This window comes from Protomyctophum parallelum (genome assembly GCF_964188405.1).
Source record: "Protomyctophum parallelum genome assembly, chromosome: 9".
NCBI lineage: Eukaryota > Metazoa > Chordata > Actinopteri > Myctophiformes > Myctophidae > Protomyctophum > Protomyctophum parallelum.
The window spans coordinates 15,774,734-15,792,431 of NC_139706.1; the positions used below are offsets into that span (position 1 = coordinate 15,774,734).

The 17,698-nt window shown below is 44.3% G+C and overlaps 1 protein-coding gene across 1 annotated transcript in view; it reads right to left on the reverse strand.

Annotated features, from left to right (window-relative positions):
- sgsm2 (small G protein signaling modulator 2) overlaps positions 1–17,698 on the reverse strand; it is a gene marked incomplete at its 3' end in the record, with an annotated part of 116,221 nt that overhangs the window by 47,911 nt on the left and 50,612 nt on the right. Inside the window, exon 3 of the mRNA XM_083773537.1 lies at positions 7,389–7,557. Coding sequence (XP_083629663.1) covers positions 7,389–7,557 — 169 coding nt within the window. The remainder of the gene's footprint in view (positions 1–7,388; positions 7,558–17,698) is intronic.

The following is a 17,698-nucleotide window of genomic DNA, read 5'->3' on the forward strand; positions in this document are numbered from 1 at the left end:
CCGTTGATGTCAATTGGATGATTTGAAGCATTTAGTTCAGTCAGACAACTCATGAATAGATTTAACCAATATGTATTATAGAATGAGAATACAAGTGTGCATATGATATTTGACTTGGCGTTCGGCTCTGCTGCATTTTCTCCCTGCTCGGCGCGATTAAACACCATCGTAAAACATTAGGAGCAGGGAGATAGATATACAATAGACCGATTCCATAGCGGTTTCATGGTCGCAGCCTACGTATTTCCTGTAGGCGGACTCGACGTAGCTGCGGGGATAAAACCCTCACCAGGCGCACCTCTTCCACTACAGTGAACGGCAGAGTGACTGATGTTAGTTTGCCTCAAACTTTACTCCTTTATCTGCTTTTTTACTAACACTAACATTACAAAGATGCCCAGAACATCGAGATGAACCTGTGTAGTTTATGGCTGCTCCAACAGTAGTGGCAACATAAAAAATAAAATAAAACGGAATGTCTAATATTCACCGCGGTGGCTGAGACCAGAGCCATTGAGTAATGGTTGAGACGAAGCAGGGAAAGATACATATCGCCAGTCTTACCCAATACCCAAATCTTTCTGTTTTATGAACACAAGGCTGCTGTATTTTATACCTCATACTAAGCATTTAAAGTATGAGGTATAAAGTACACTGGCGTTATGTATCTTTCACTGCTTCGTCTCAACCATTACTCAATGGCTCTGGTCTCAGCCACCGCGGTGGATATTAGACATTCCGTTTTATTTAATTTTTTATGTTGTCACTACTGTTGGAGCAGCCATAAACTACACAGGTTCATCTCGATGTTCTGGGCATCTTTGTAATGTTAGTGTTAGTAAAAAAGCAGGTAAAGGAGTAAAGTTTGAGGCAAACTAACATCAGTCACTCTGCCGTTCACTGTAGTGGAAGAGGTGCGCCTGGTGAGGGTTTTATCCCCGCAGCTACGTCGAGTCCGCCTACAGGAAATACGTAGGCTGCGACCATGAGACCAGCTACGGAATCGGTCTATAACCCCCCCCCATGGGGAGCATACATAACAGAGCCCACCGGTGGTGCTGGGGTGGCGGTGGGAGCAAACATCACATTACAACCCCTTGAGTATATTATGCGCCTTTGAGCACGGCATGAACTCCCTCGAGTATGTCTGACTGAACTAACTCTGCAGACTACGTATCATTTCCAAAAATGTGTTTTGCAAAAATCCACCTGTTGGTGATGCTATAACAGGCCAATGTGAAAAGGGTGGGATATATTCCTCAGCCTATTAGGAAAGTGTGTGAAAGATTTCACGCTACGTTCATGATTTGAGACTTTTTGTTCAAAATGGGCCAATCCTGCAAATTGTGAAAGCCAATGTTAGCCAATTAGGATGGAATATGAAATATCGGACAGATCTGTCTTGAGCACATGGCTATAGAGATACTGTGTAACGATTTGCGGGGGTTTTGTACAGAATCTGGAGGAGTAATATCAAAAAAATTGTTTTGCAAAAGTTGGCCTCCTGGTGGCGCTATAAAAGGCAGATGTGAAAAATACAGGTCAAAGATTTGTCCTTGGCCTCTAGGGAGTGTGCGTGCAACGTTTCACGCAGATCGGTGCAGTATAGACGGGAGAAAAAAAGCAGAAAAGCTGGCGCTATAACCGTTGTGTGTGTGTGTGTGTGTGTGTGTGTGTGTGTGTGCGTGTGCGTGCACGTGCGTGTGTGTGTGTGTGTGTGTGTGTGTTGGCCTCGACCAGGTTAATGGTGCCGGAGATTAGCTGGTAACAGACGGACGGACGGACCAACCTTCGGCCGGTGGAGACTATGTTTTGCATGATATAATAAGGTATAAATGGCTTATATGGGGTGTTGCGGCGGTACACACGTACAGTAGGATACATACAATACAAGACAAGTGCCAAAGCATGCATGAGTTCTGGGTGGGGGGACTGTATGCGTTCTCTCTCTCTCTGGGGAAATAAAACACAACGAGATTGATCACATCCCCCACACACACAAACAACCAGTGGAGACATCCCAGTATGAGGAAACTGACCTCATCCAGAGATCACATAATGCATCTACAGAGGAGATTCCGTGTGTCTGTGTGCGCGTGCGTGCGTGCGCGTGCGTGCGCGTGCGTGCGTGCTAATGTTAGTAGTGTTGCACCACCACCACACCACGGCGTGTGGCGTGCATGTGTTTGGTCCGACGTATACTAAAAGTCCGACAGGCATTGGTCCGACACACGACCCAAAACCCTAACCCTAACCCTAACCTCACAGGCAGAGCCGTCTGGGAGAAATGCGAGGCCCTGTGCGAGATGTCGGGGGGAACAATGTGCGTTAGCGCGCGTTAGTAAGTATTAATTAATTAATACTTACTTTTGCCTTCACTTTCCTACAAATATTATGCCAGGTTCTCATCTCCAATGAGTAATAAATTGACATGCACTGCCTAATTTATTTTATTTGTTGTAAGGAAGCTATAGTTAACATGACATGAGTCATGTCAAGCAAGCTGTCACAGGAGGGGTCTCTGGGGCTGACACTGTCTGATGATCTATATGAGCAATTTAACTTGTCTATGTATTACTCTACAACGAATACCAATGGAACACAAACCTGTTGCCCTGATCATAATTCATAACTGATATAAATATGTTTTAAGCAATATGCTATACTTTAGCTATTGAAAAATAGCAAATCTACAAGCTCATAGCTACGAGCTTGTAGGTCTGCTATTTTTGAAAATTTGTGAAAATGTGCATCAAATCTTTGAATATTGTTACAGAGTCATGTTTTTATCGTGTCAAATCGTTGCTTCTGGGGAGTCCCTGGAACAACATATTTTCAGATGGGGGTTGGCGGCCAATTACATATAATTTTGGGGGTCCTTGACATGAAAATGTTTGAGAACGACTGACATACTGTAGAAACATGGGGTTTTTCAGAAAACTGTCAGGATTTAGAAAGTATTTTTTTGAATCGTCTAAATGGGTTAAATGCCATTGAAAATGAATGGCCATTTTTTAGTTTGAAGACAAAAAGTGAGGACGCAAAAGTGTGTTTGGACCGGAATGAGATGATATATTATGATAAGAGGCGCCTTTCATCTTTATGCATGTTCCTCCATTATTGGGGGTATTTAAATTTGTATTAACGTATGGTATTTCTATTTTTGTATCACCTGAAATTAAGCCACTTCATTTCTTCATTTCTTTGTAGGCATTTTGAAAAGCATTTTGTACGTTTTACTTGTACTCTGTACTTTCTTAACGTTTACTTTTATATAAGTAACTTTCAGGTATAGAATATCTGTACTTTTACTAGTAAAACATTTGAGCACTTTTCCCCACCACTGTATGTACATTATGTATGAATAGATAATGTAGATAGATGCACATACACACGCACAGGCAGACACATAGACAGACATATAGACGCATGCACACACGCGCTTGTGTGTGTGTGTGTGTGTGTGTGTGTGTGTGTGTGTGTGTGTGTGTGTGTGTGTGTGTGTGTGTGTGTGTGTGTGTGTGTGTGTGTGTGTGTGTGTGTGTGTGTGTGTGTGTGTGCTTTAGCCCTGGAGTTGTCCATGGTAGCCATGTGGCTTGGGTTAATGGACACCTAATGGACTTGCAAACAAGTTTGCAGCTAAGTGCCTGCAGACAAAGCAGTTAATCATATCACACGCACACACACACACACACGCGCACGCACACACACACACACACACACACACACGTTGTGACTGCCGGCGACAACATGATCATATTTCACTCTGTATCATCTTGATGCATCAACCTCCTGCTTTACTGCATTTTGTCCTACTGTAACTGAACTGTACTTATCAGCAGCATGCGGGCGACATCGAAATCACAAGTTGGCTGAAAAAATATAAATCACAAGTGGACGAGAATGGTCGTAAAAGTGTCTGTCACTCACACAGCTGCCTCTGATGTTCTGCTTTATGTGTGCTATACTGTATGTTGCTGCAGGTTCACACTTGACGCAGGGTGTCAATCTGTCACCGCGAGTCGTTGTGGCTGACGTGCCATGCAGCGGCGCGCGCGCTGACGTCACGGAGCGTACGTACGTCGCTCGTCGACGTCACGAAGCGTACGTATACGTCTGACGAGCAAGAACATAAAGGACAATATAAAAGACTTGGGTTCAAAAACTGGCAGGGGCCAAATGGTTAACCCCTTTTGGTGGAGCGGGAACCCCTTTTGGTGTTTTAAAGCATTATGTTATACTTTAGCTATTGTAGATCTGCTATTCTACAACAGGTCGTTAAGAGGAAGCAATCTGATTGGTTGAAACAGCCTTCTAGCCGGTGGTTTAACCAGCACACACCACCACCTAATCAAAACAAAGAATTCAGCTGCTCTGTTCTCCCAGAGCGCTAGCAAACTCGGTGGCTAGGCTAGCTAGTTTCTTTGGACATTTGTGGTCGTAGTGACTACATCTGTCATTAAAAAAATATATTTTTTCAGCGATTCTCTTTGTTTTAAGGGTAACCGTTGTAGAATAGCAATATTACACTCGAGGGTGTTGTTTAACGTGATTATTGCCACTTCAGTGATGCTTGCGGAACTCGACTTCGTCTCGTTCCTGACCGCATCACTGTCGTGGCAATAACCACGTTAAACAACACCCTCTCGTGTAATATTGCTTAATTTTGCTTGTAGATCTGCTATTTTTGAAAAATCGTGAAAATGCGGCGCAAATCTTTGAGCGAACGTTTTTTAACTCAAATCTTTGCTTCTGGGGGGGTCCCTGGAACAACATATTTTCAGATGGGGGTCGGTGGCCAATTACATATATTTTTTGGGGTCCTTGAAATGAAATATTGAGCACCACTGGTACAGAAACATGAGGTATTTCAGAAAACTTCAGGCCTAAATGGGTAAAACAACACTTGGTCGTTTTGTAGCTTCTGGGGTGAAGTGGCGGATGTACTGTCTCCTTCATGTCACCGGCGTCCATTGAATGGTAGACCACGTGGTTCTCAAACCTTTTCACGTCAAGGACCCCCAAATTGACACCTATTAGGCCGCGGACCCCCCCCCCCCCATTTGAAAAGATATGCCAGGGACCCACATGGACAGGAGGCACTGGAGCAACTCAGACAGTGCGGCATTCTGAGAGAAAAAAAGCAATTCTCCTGAATCAGCCGATTCACCCGTTATCACCGTATTAAATAGACGAAATCAACCGTTATCAGGATGTTGGAATACGGCCAATATGGCCATACTGGGCATACTAGACATTGTGGTGTCACCACGTGTCATTGTCTCCACCAGGCCGAAGGCATGTGGGGAGAGTATGTTTTGCACTCCGTCCGTCCGCGTGTGTGTCCGTGTGTGTGTCCGTGTGTGTGTCCGTGAACAGCTAATCTCGGCCACCGTTAACCCGGTCGATGCCATATTTTGCACACACACTCCCTGGATGCCAACCATGAACCTCTGCCCCAAACTTTCCAGAACGGCCTGTTATAGCGCCACCAGGAGGCCGCTTTGTGCAAAACAAGTTTTTCAATGCCATATTTTGCACACACACTCCCTGGATGCCAACCATGAACCTCTGCCCCAAACTTTCCAGAACGGCCTGTTATAGCGCCACCAGGAGGCCGCTTTGTGCAAAACACGTTTTTGCACAGTACACCTACAGATTTTGTCCAAACATCACGCAAATTGGTACACAGTCTCTCTAGAGCCATTCAACGAAACGGGTCTTTCAGATTTATCAGACTCCATCCTGATTGGTTAAGATTGGCTTCCAAAGTTCACAGGAGTGCTCAGTTTCAAACAAAATGCTGCAAATCATGAACACATCGCGTGATTTCCGTGAAATTGTGCACCCACATTCCCACTAGGCCGAGGACGAAATGCCACATGAACAATTTCAACTCAGCCTCAAGGTGGCGCTATAACTGGCCGAAAAGTGTTTTTACCTCTAACTGCACGGATCTGTGGATAACCTGGTGGAGACCTGTGCCCGGAAGGGCACTTTTTCTAGTTTCCAACTCTATTGTCGGCGCATGGAAACTAGGAGCTACTAATATACACTATTCTGTCACGGTGGCAGAAGGACTGAACCCAAATGCAGAGGCAGAGAGCATGAAGTTCAAATTAGATGATTATTTATTGCAGAAAGCAGCTTAGCTTACAACACACGCAAACTCAGGGAAGCCAAAGGCCAAACTTTTCAAAAGTACAAAGTAAAAATCCAAAAAGGCAAAACAAGGCAAAACACATAAGTCCAAAAAATGCAAAAACCTTACAGAACAAGAACTTCCAGGTACAGGAGAATCACAGGAAACATCAGGGAACATCAAGGTTGAACACCGGACAAAAGGTTTATGTTCCCACAGTTTGTGTGTGCAATGAGTCCATAGTCTTTATAGGAGGTGGGTTGATTGGGGAAATGTTCTCAGGTGTGAAAAGGGCATGGCACTGTTGGGCTGATGAGGGAGTGTGAGCAGGTGTGAGACAAGGACTGAGAGAAGGAATGGAATGTGGGAGTGGCTGACAGGGAAACATGGTCTGTAGACCATGACACTATGGTGTCATGGTCGCTGAGTCAGGTTCTGGTGGCCTTCACAATGCTCGGCACGGCGTTGCCTCAAGTGGCTCAAGGCCACCCAGACGCGGCGCGCCTCCGTCATTGACGTCAGTGACACAAATATACCATTATCACCACCGTCACAATAGTTGATAATGACATACTGACACAGTGAGTATGTGGAAAATGTCCATACTGGGGCCCATTGCATGGTCCTGATGACGCTTGATTTCGCATATTCTGTGCACTGAAACAGTCGAATGGGGGTGCCTGAATGCTGCCTTCCGGTATACAGTATATATGGCATGGAAACAGTGTTGTTTTCGTCGACTAAAACTACGACGAAAGATTTTCGTCGACTACCTTTTTCCACCAAGCAAAACTGAATGGAAACTAAATGAAAACTATGCCATGATGACTAAAACTAAATATACTGACAATTTGGTCAACAAATAAAAACTAGACTAAAATGTTAAGAAGGGACTAGTGGACGAGAGATCCAGTATAAGTCATTTTACAATTAGTTGCATGCTGAAAATAGCAAGTCTTACAAGATCTTACAACGTGACGCGTTGTGGGCTTGTAGATCTGCTATTTTCAGCAAAAAACAGTCATTATGACGGCATCAAGGCACCGCCAAAATACATTTTAGTCGACTAAATCAACCGTAGATTTAGTCGACTAAAGGACGGTACCCCCCCCCCCCCCCCCCCCCCCCCCGAACCTCAAATGACGTCACATTGTAGGCTCTACAGAGCTTTTATTCAACTCTAAAATAGGAGTATGAATCGGCCCTAAGACTAAAACTATATAATATATAACTCTAGTTCACCGACCTGGTGAGCTCGGCCTGCTGTTGAAGCTGCTCCTGGACTTTGCGACACACTTCCGCCGCCGTGGCGTTGACCTTGCCGACCTTGGTGAAGAGGGCGGCGATCTTGTCGCTGCGCAGGAAGCCGGCCGCTCGCCTCTTCAGCATGTGACCCAGGCAGGCCTCGATGGCGCCTGGAGGTGGAGAGAGAGAACGTCTTAGAGATTATAACACGCATTTGGACCTGCGAGGACGATTCTACAAAATGTCTTCTAAAAGTCCTGACGGTTTTCAGAAAAACCTGCATGTTTCTAACAGTCGTTCTCAAACCTTTTCATGTCAAGGACCCCCACGAATTATATGTAATTGGCCTCTGACCCCCCCCCCCCCCCCCCCCCCCCCCCCCCCCCCCCCATCTCAAAATATGTTGTTCCAGGGACCCACCCCCTGAAGCAAAGATTTGAGTTAAAAACGTAAAAAAAGATTTTTCTAAAATAGCAGACCTACAAGCTCATAGCGAGGCGTTGTGGGCTTGTAGATAGGCTATTGTCAGCAAGTGAAAGTCATTACGGCGGCATCAAGGCCCACCGAAATACATTTTGTTCAACTAAATCAACTGTAGATTTAGTCGACTAAAATCGTATGCTATTTAGTCGACTATAAAACTAGACTAACACTAAGACATTCCAGGTGACTAAAATGTGACTAAAACTAAATGAAAACCATTCAAGAGAGTATATGACTAAAACTAAAAACTAAATTTGCTGCCAAGAACAACAGTGGTTGAGTGGCTGCTAGGCCAGTTCCATGTTCAATCCCGGGCTCCGGGATTGAAGTGTCCTTGTGCGAGACGCTGAACCACCTAATTGCACCCGATGTGCAGGTTGGTGCCGTGCATGGTTTCCTCCGCCATCGGTGTGTGAATGAGTGAATGCGTAATGCACAGTCTACAGTATGTGAAGCATTTGGATAAAAAGCGCTATATAAATGCAGTATTTATAGGCCTACCGTTAACCAGGAAGAACTTTGTCATAAGAGTGTATGGTGGCCTGGGCCGTGGCTCAGCGGTCCAGGCACCTTGGCTGGTAATACAGTCTGGCCGCGGGTTCGACTCCCGATCCCGACGGCCTTTACTGCATGTCTTCCCCCCATCTCTATCTCCCCATTTCCTGTAAGCCTACTGTCTGTCCCTCTGTACAAAATATAAAATAAAGGTGAAAGCCGCAAAAAAGAAAGAAAAAAAAAAAACATTAAGAAAAAAGTGTACGGTACTTGCTAAAGTTTTAAAGTTTTTATGTAGATACGCCCACCAGTTCATTAAGTATACCTGCATTTTACCGTAGCACCACCCACCTGATCCAGTCCCTCACCGTCCTATATGACCACCCACCTGCACCCCCCCCCCCCTCTCCTTGTGAAAGGACTGCCCAGCCCAAAAAAACAGTCCACACTATTGATCCATAATGTATGAATGATAGATAAGGGGTCAGGACAACGAGGCCTTTTCGTGGAGGGGTCAGAATGACATTTTGACAGTTTTTCGTCTGCGGTACTCAATTGTATACTCTCAGAGTTACAAATAAAAATTTTAAAAGGTATGGATTCGTATTGTTTTTCTTTGCCAACTGCAAATAAGAGAGAGAAAAAAAAAGAAAGGAACTTGCAATGCAATATGGATACTGCTGATCCTTTAAAACACTATCAGTGCCAGAAGTGCCAGAAAGCCATGACCTGGAAACAATCTACTAAAAAAGTTGACTTTACATTGCGATCATTTTAATTTATACGATACAGTATATGATTCAAAAAGCGTTCATATTTTGCGGGAGAGACGGATGAGGAGCAGAAATGAAGCGCCAGCATATCGATCCATTCATAACCACGGAGAGCGCCCTGGATTAGGAGATACGAGTCATTCTTTCCGCCGCGCTAACATGTAAGTCAACGGTAAGCTAATATGAGCCTAGAGCGTAGCATACGGCAGCCGAACGGCGAACGGCGAACGGGCCAAAAAAAAAAAAGGAAAAATTCTGAATATTCTTATCTCGCCCCGTATCAGAGGATGACTTAAGACGTCCACAGACGTCGGATGTACAGCTCGGTTCGAATCCTTATGATGTTCCCAGACGTCGGATGTACAGATTGTGTTTTAATAGTAGCCATGGTTCACATGACACGCTCGTCCTTCACGCGCAGCAATGGGCGCGACGTTACATAAACAGTTCAGACTTATAAGTGCTCAACCTTTGGGGTGCTAGATCCTAGAAGGGCTAAGCTATACTTAACCCATTTTGACCTGAGATCAGATTCTAAAAATGTCTTCTACATCCTCTGAAAAAGCTATGTTTCCATGTCAGTCGTTCTTCGATAAAAAAAAAAAATAGCAGACCTACAAGCTTGTAGCGCGCCACCTATGAGCTTGTAGATCTGCTATTTTTCAATAGCTCAAGCATAACATAATGCTAACACCAAAAGGGGTTCCCGCCCCAAATTGGATTCACGAAAAACCTCCGTCAGTGACTCAGTGGCATAGAGAAATCTACAGAGTAGGCTACTTCCAATGGAAAGGCTCAGTGCCAAATTAAAAGAGAGAGAAAATAACTTTATGAAGATATGGCAGCCGCTGATAGATTACTTGCCCAGGGATGTATCTACTGTGATTTATGAAGGAAGTGATTCATTGGATTGGAGAGCCCCAGCTGTACTCTTGCCCATGTGTGTTGTGTTTGTATGTGTGTATATATTTGTATTTATATTTTTCCCTAATGAATAACTGACTGTATTGTGTATGTGCTGCTCGCCATTTTCTTTTGTTTGTTTGTTTTGTTTTGTTTATGTGCTTTTTGATTTTCTTGTCCGTTTTATTGCATTGTGCTTATAATTTATACCTTTCTAGTTAACCTAAAAATTCAATGAAAAAGTTATAAAAAATATTCCATATTGTTCAATAAAAAGCATTGTCGTGCCTGAGAGAGAGAGAGAGAGAGTGTCTTTGGTAGCAGCCAGCACTGCATCATGTGGAGAAGATAATAAGAAGATAATATGCATATTTCTGTCAACACACTGTCGACAGGGGAGACGTTCTTCCTGGGAGCGGGCTGCGGTGATGCTTAATAGACCTACTTTTTATTGAGTCAGGCTGCAACAGAGACCCCTGAAATGAGATTATACCTCGGCAAACCCCCACGCATGAGGCAGGTGAGAGATATACAGTCAGACTTTTAAAATATTTACAAGGTCGGAGCCAGAAACCTGTAACGGCCCCGTTCCCTCCCACACACACACACACAGAGGTTTTGTCTGTCCATTTGAGGTGGAAAAGCCTTCTAGCATTAAACCGTCTACAAAGTGACAGCCCCATGGCTGCCCCGTATAGTGGATGGTGTGGTAATGTTTTTCAATGTGAGGCTTCAGACTGCGGTGGGAAGGTGTTTGAACAGAACTGTCGCAAGACAGACAGACAGGCAGGCAGGCAGGCAGGCAGGCAGGCAGACAGGCAGACAGGCAGGCAGACAGACAGAAAGACAGACAGACAAGGTCTGTCTTATTGTTATAGTCTCTTTTGAAGAGCACTTTATAGCACACAGTTTAAACAACATAATGAGACACAGACACAATTCAGACTTATTAGAATTTTAGTATTCGAATACGGAGACAGCATTCAAGCGTTTACAACGGAACACCACAGAATCCTAAAACACGGGACGTGATGTTAAGACTGTCCATTGTGCCAATAGATGGTGTGGGCTCACATGAGATTGCCTTGATGTTAAGAGTGGCATTAGGAGGTGTATTTCTTAACTAGGGTATGATGTCAATTTTGGGACACATCCTCAGTAGTAGTTGAATCAGCGGGTGTTTCGGCCTTCCAACACTATACACCCTCATCAAAGGTGGCCAGCTAAAGGGTGATCAAGCCTTAGCTTGTGTCCCATGCCCAATCATTGAGATTTGCCTCCCACGGGACTATGCAAGGCAGGGGGCGTCCTCTTCCCTGAGCCAGCCATACAGCTGACCGCATACCTCATATGCCCTCATGTTTGAGGGGTTTGAATGGAGTTCTCAGATGTGTGTGTGTGTGTGCGTGTGCGGGGGGGGGGGGGGGGTCATGTTCTTATAGCCCAGCAAGGGTCTTTCCTTTTGCCTTATGCCAAGTTGGTTTGCTTGCTGCCAGGCCAAAGCCTCCTCTTCCATGCTGGATATTTCCCACAATGTCTTGGTGTCTCAGGGCTGATGTAGCTTGCTGCACAGCATTGGATGGAGTCCATTTCCGTCCCGTTAGTAGGGGGGGGTGCAGCCTTGCTGATGGTTTGGTCTTTGGAGTCTTTCAATGTCATCTGAAGTCTTACTTTAGAGCACTTGTACTCCTCCGTCAGACTTGTGAGAGGTAGTTCAAGGACCCCTTTGCCGTAGAGGGCGATGTTGCTTAGACATCGTGGGAAACCTAGCCATTTCTTCACGTATGAAGTAATGGTTCGCTCCATCTTCTCCACAGTTGTTACTGGGACCTCATAGACGGTGAGTGGCCACATTACCCGGGGGAGAAGGCCAAACTGTAGACACCAAAGTTTGAGCTTCCCAGGCAGTAGGGTCTTGTTGATGTTCTCTAGACCATTGGCGATGTCCTGCCTTAATTGCTGCACTTGATCTTTATCCTTGAGGCTTGCATTGTACCATCTGCCCAGGCTTTTGACAGGTCGCTCAGACACGGTTGGTATCGGGTCATCTCCAATATGGAACTTCACATCTTTTAGCTGTCCTTTTAAACTGGAATATACCAACAGTTTACACTAAGTGTGAATGAACAGGTTTTAAACTGGAATATACTAACAGTTTACACTAAGTGTGAATGAACAGGGTTTAAACTGGAATATACCAACAGTTTACACTAAGTGTGAATGAACAGGGTTTTAAACTGGAATATACCAACAGTTTACACTAAGTGTGAATGAACAGGGTTTAAACTGGAATATACCAACAGTTTACACTAAGTGTGAATGAACAGGGTTTTAAACTGGAATATACTAACAGTTTACACTAAGTGTGAATGAACAGGGTTTTAAACTGGAATATACCAACAGTTTACACTAAGTGTGAATGAACAGGGTTTTAAACTGTAATATACCAACAGTTTACACTAAGTGTGAATGAACAGGGTTTTAAACTGGAATATACCAACAGTTTACACTAAGTGTGAATGAAAAGGGTTTTAAACTGGAATATACCAACAGTTTACACTAAGTGTGAATGAACAGGATTTTAAACTGGAATATACCAACAGTTTACACTAAGTGTGAATGAACAGGGTTTTAAACTGGAATATACTAACAGTTTACACTAAGTGTGAATGAACAGGGTTTTAAACTGGAATATACCAACAGTTTACACTAAGTGTGAATGAACAGGGTTTTAAACTAGAATATACCAACAGTTTACACTAAGTGTGAATGAACAGGGTTTTAAACTGGAATATACCAACAGGTTACACCAAGTGTGAATGAACAGGGTTTTAAAGAGAGTCAAAGGGTGCAGATGAAGAACAGCTGCAGAAATTGGCGTTGTTAAGGAGTGAACGGCAACTGTTTGTGTCGCATGTGATTTCACACCAGAAGATATACAAGATGATGCACCGTGTTGAAAATGACTGTAGACATTGAGAGAGAAGAGAGAGTACACGAAGACAGACAGACAGACAGACAGACAGACAGACAGACAGACAGACAGACAGACAGACAGACAGACAGACAGACAAACAAACAAACAAGGCGATGTTGTCTTGGACCGTTTCCAAAACAGGAGGACCAAAGCGATCCTCTCAGGAACAAACTGTATTCCTTTGGAGGCTGCTGTGTTGGAGGGACCTTCAACAACATGATGGAACAGATGGATGTCCATGTCTTTAACACAGTGTCTTTATGCTGGAAGAAGTTACCTCCAGTGGAACCTGGAAGAGGAGACGGTGACCTTGAGGTTCCATCCGAGCGCTGGGGCCACACAGCTGTGTTGGTTGAAGATACAGTCTACATCTGGGGAGGATACTGGAGAGGGGAGTACTACAATGTGCTTTATGCATTTGATGTCGACGTCCACAGATGGTTCCAACCCAGGGTTTCTGGCACTGTTCCAGAGGAGAGGACACTCAGCCTGTGTGTTGGAGAAGGTCATGTTTATCCATGGAGGAGAAACCAAGCTGACTGTATACACTAATGCCATGTACAAGTTGGACACCAGCACAATGGTCTGGTCTTTAATTAACTAACACCAGAGGAACTCCACCCCCTGCTTCATCCCGTCACTCTGCTACCATCATCGGGACACAGATGTTTGTATTTGGGGGTTCGGGGGTGTACTACAACACCATTAGAGTGTTTGACACAGAGACAAACTCCTGGATGAGCACACCTTCTGCACAACTTCTACCAGAACCACGCAGTCATCATTCAGCCTTAACCTACAATGGAAAGCTGTACATATTTGGTGGCTGGAACGGTAACAATAACCTAAATGATCTGTGGATATTCAGTCCAGAGACCTTCTGCTGGAAGAAGGTTGAGCCCAAGAGGAAAGGACCAGGTCCATTGTGTGGTATGTGCCGTTGCATTGTGGGAGATCGTATCATTATCTATGGAGGATACAAAGGATGTTACACCTCTGACGATCTGTTCATCTTAGACTTGAGTCCTAGTCTTAAGACGTTATGTAAGCTAGCAGTTATTCAGTACACTCTGGACCAATCAGAGCTCCCACACGACATCAGGTGGGAACTGGTAGCCATGACAACCAACAGTGTGCTCACTGCCAACAAGACCCCTAAAAGAAGGAAAAACTGAAAACGTTGAGTAACTAAACCAGACGCTGTGACTTCCATGTGACCAGTCTATGTACTGGACTCATGTACTGTATGACATCACTACTATGACAACAGTCACCTCCATATTTGGGAAGGTTTTCAGCCGAACCTCTAATGATTTGTTTTAAGAATAATTATGCTATTTTTGAAAAATCGTGAAAATGCGGCACAAATCTTTGAATATATATTCTTTCAGAAGTATACTGTTGTTACAGTATAAGGCTCTCCTTATCTCTCTCTCTCCTCTCCTCATCACTATGAGGGCAGAATGGCAGAGATGTGGCCGTGATATTAGACAGCCACCGTCCTAAAGCACTGCTGTCGGGGACTATAGGGGATGGTGGGAGAGGAGGGAGTCTGGCTAGTGTTTTACGATGGTAATAGCCTGCTGTGTGTTTATTGTTGGACTTGCACTATAGGCCCTCTCTGCCTGCAAGCTTGTCTACAATGCAGAACAGCAGGGTGTACATGTGTGCGCGCGTATGTGTGTGTGTGTGTGTGTGTGTGTGTGTGTGTGTGTGTGTGTGTGTGTGTGCGTGCATATGCATACATGTACCAGGAAATGTCCCATTTAAAATAGGATTTTCCCTCGCTTCCCTTTTTTTCTGAAACTACGAGCGCTGTCCGTGGTTTTGACCAAACATCTGATGTTCGGAGACCTGATTTGTGAATTTTTCGCCGCATCGCAATCGACATATTACCGTTTGAACATCGTGACTCGTGAGCTAATGCTAACACTAGCTCGTTACTTCTTCTCTCAGTCTGCGAGGCCCGGGGGAACGGTTGTATAAATGAGTTAGTAATTCATTCATTTCCGTCGGCAGAAGCTAGCTGTATACCTCCAATGGCCACTAGGCGGCAGTCAAAGTGTTTTAAATATAGTGTATCACACAATCAAATGTTTTGTGGATCGAATACGAGTGCGTATGTGTGTGTGTGTGCGTGTGAGCGTGCGTGTGCCTGGGTATTTGCATGTGAGAGAGGAGTGTAGATTGTGCTATAGTGTGAAGCCGTCATGCTGTGTGGGAAAACAAAGCGAAACAAACTGTTTCTAACTGTCCTAATCCCTCAGTGACCGCTGGCCTCGCCTGCACACATCCATCTACCCATCATCAGCCTCCCTCCCTCGCACAGCCCATTAATAAGTAAGTAGTCTGACTCCCGTAAGGGGCTTGGGCACAATAATTGCTCTGCATTCTGTCCAGTTGCAACTTCCTCGTGGTTCAATATCCAATTTTCAGTGGTGGAAGAAGTACTGATTCTTTTTACTTAACCCTTGACCTATACCGTTGACGGAATTGATGGATTGAAGCAATAAATCAAAATCTTCTGTTGACAGAATTGACGGGTTTGTTTTATTCTCTATAATCAGGGGGTTAAAGGAGAATTCCATACTAAAAGGCTTTCTTACCTTTCTTTGTAGTTGTTACATCCCCATCAAAGAGGTCCAGGTGTTATTTTGTGCAAAAGCTCCTTATTGGCTATTTCCCCTACCATAAGCCCTAAATGAATTGCATTGAATTGAATGGGATGCATGGGGTGTTGTGCTAATTAGCTTATTTCCATCGCTCAAAATTAGATTTCTTTTGTATATATCTCTCTTCATAATGTAAATAATAACCCAAGCGGCACACTTTACTACTTATTTCGATGGAAATATAGCACAACACCCCATACATCCCATTCAATTCAATGCAATTAATTTAGGGCTTATGGTATAGGGGAAATAGCCAATAAGGAGCTTTTGCACAAAATAACACCTGGACCTCATTGATGGGGACGTACTGTAACAACTACAAAGAAAGGTAAGAAAGCCTTTTAGTATGGAATTCTCCTTTAATGTAGCATCATGTAGCAACTTTTGGCTAGTTTGGCTAACGGCCGATGTAATCTACCTAAAACTGGCCGAAATCCTCGCGTGTGCGGTCGATCACGCATGCGCACATGTCTTTATGTGCATAGCTGCGTAAAATGCGATATTCGGGGCTTGGTTATGTCACGGTCTGTGTGACAGGTGTTATGTTTTCTTGTGTACCCTGTTCTTGGTTTTAGTTATTGTTTTACTTTTATGTTGTGTTCCTGTGATTTTGAAGTATTGTTTTCCTTGTGTCTTAGTTCCAGTTTGCGTTTCACCTTAACTTGTGTACCTTTATTTTGTAGTATTATTTTGTGCCTTCCTGTCTGCCCCTGTAGTCCTGTACCTGCCTTGTCTAACCTGTACTGTTATCAGTCTTTGTTCTCCACCTGTGTCCTCTTAGGCCCAATCCCAAGGGGCCAGCTAGGCACTCCAATGTTGAAGCGCTGGGCCCTAGTGGTAAGAGGAAGGACTGCAGGCGGACCCGTGGATTCTTGACGAGGAAACCCCGTGCAACCGAGCGCTCAATGTTAAAGCCCAGCTGCACTTCCGCATTTGGGCACCAACATTTGGTGCCCAAATGCTGAATCAGCGAAAAAATGCGGAAATAGACGGTACTTCCGGCAGCCTTCCGGGTGCTTCAAAATGCCACTGAGCAACTTCCACTGACATGAATAGCGGAGGGGGCGGAGCTTCGCGCCAGTTCAGTCTCTATCCTTTAAATACTCTATGCCCAATCCCAATCCACTCCCTTGCTGACTCAATGAGCCCTCACTGACTTAGCTGCGCGTTCACGTGAAGTCTGCGAGGGCTTGAGGGATGTCCCATTTGAAATCGGTAAATCAGTGAGGGCTCAGCCCCGCCCCTTTATGTGCCCTTTGCCAAAGTCAGCATCGATGCTGACTTTGGCTGACTTTAGCAAATAAATTACCCACAGTTCATAGCGTTACCAGGGGAATGAGGGGGATCCTCCGAACGTCAATCATTTAAGTATAAAAATTAGTTATGTATCGCGGTTAGAATGTCAACAAACACAATAGTGCTTTCTCACTGTTCTCAAAAGGAGACGGAATGGAAGGCTATATATTTAATAACAATAATAATAATAAGGGAAACATGATGAGAAATGACTATTGAGCAAAGTAAAATAATATGGAAATTAAATGTATAATGAAGATTATTATAATATTACAACCCATATCACACAGGAAAGTGTATTTATGAAACTAATAATAAAACGATCAGCTTAAATACTAAAATAGACGTGATAGACATGTATAAATAGGCCAAGCATGTAGGTAGGCACTGGCTGTGAATAAGGACAGTTTTTTATAAAATGATGCAAAGTGTCATGAATGGCGGACTCATCTTCAAAGTGCTGTCCCATTTCTTTGGAGCCCAATTTGGAGCCCTTGCAGCCTCTCACCCTCAAGCACTTACAGCTGACGTCATTAAAGTCAATGAGGGTCCAGGGCTCAGGGCTTGAGGGAGGCAATTGGGATTGGGCCTTAGTCCCCCAGCCAATCCCCTGTCCTGATTTAGAGTTTTGTTTCACCTGTGCCTAGTTAGTCCGTGTCTATTTATACTCCCCTGTTCGTTCAGTTCCCTTGCTAGTTCGTCACTTTATGTC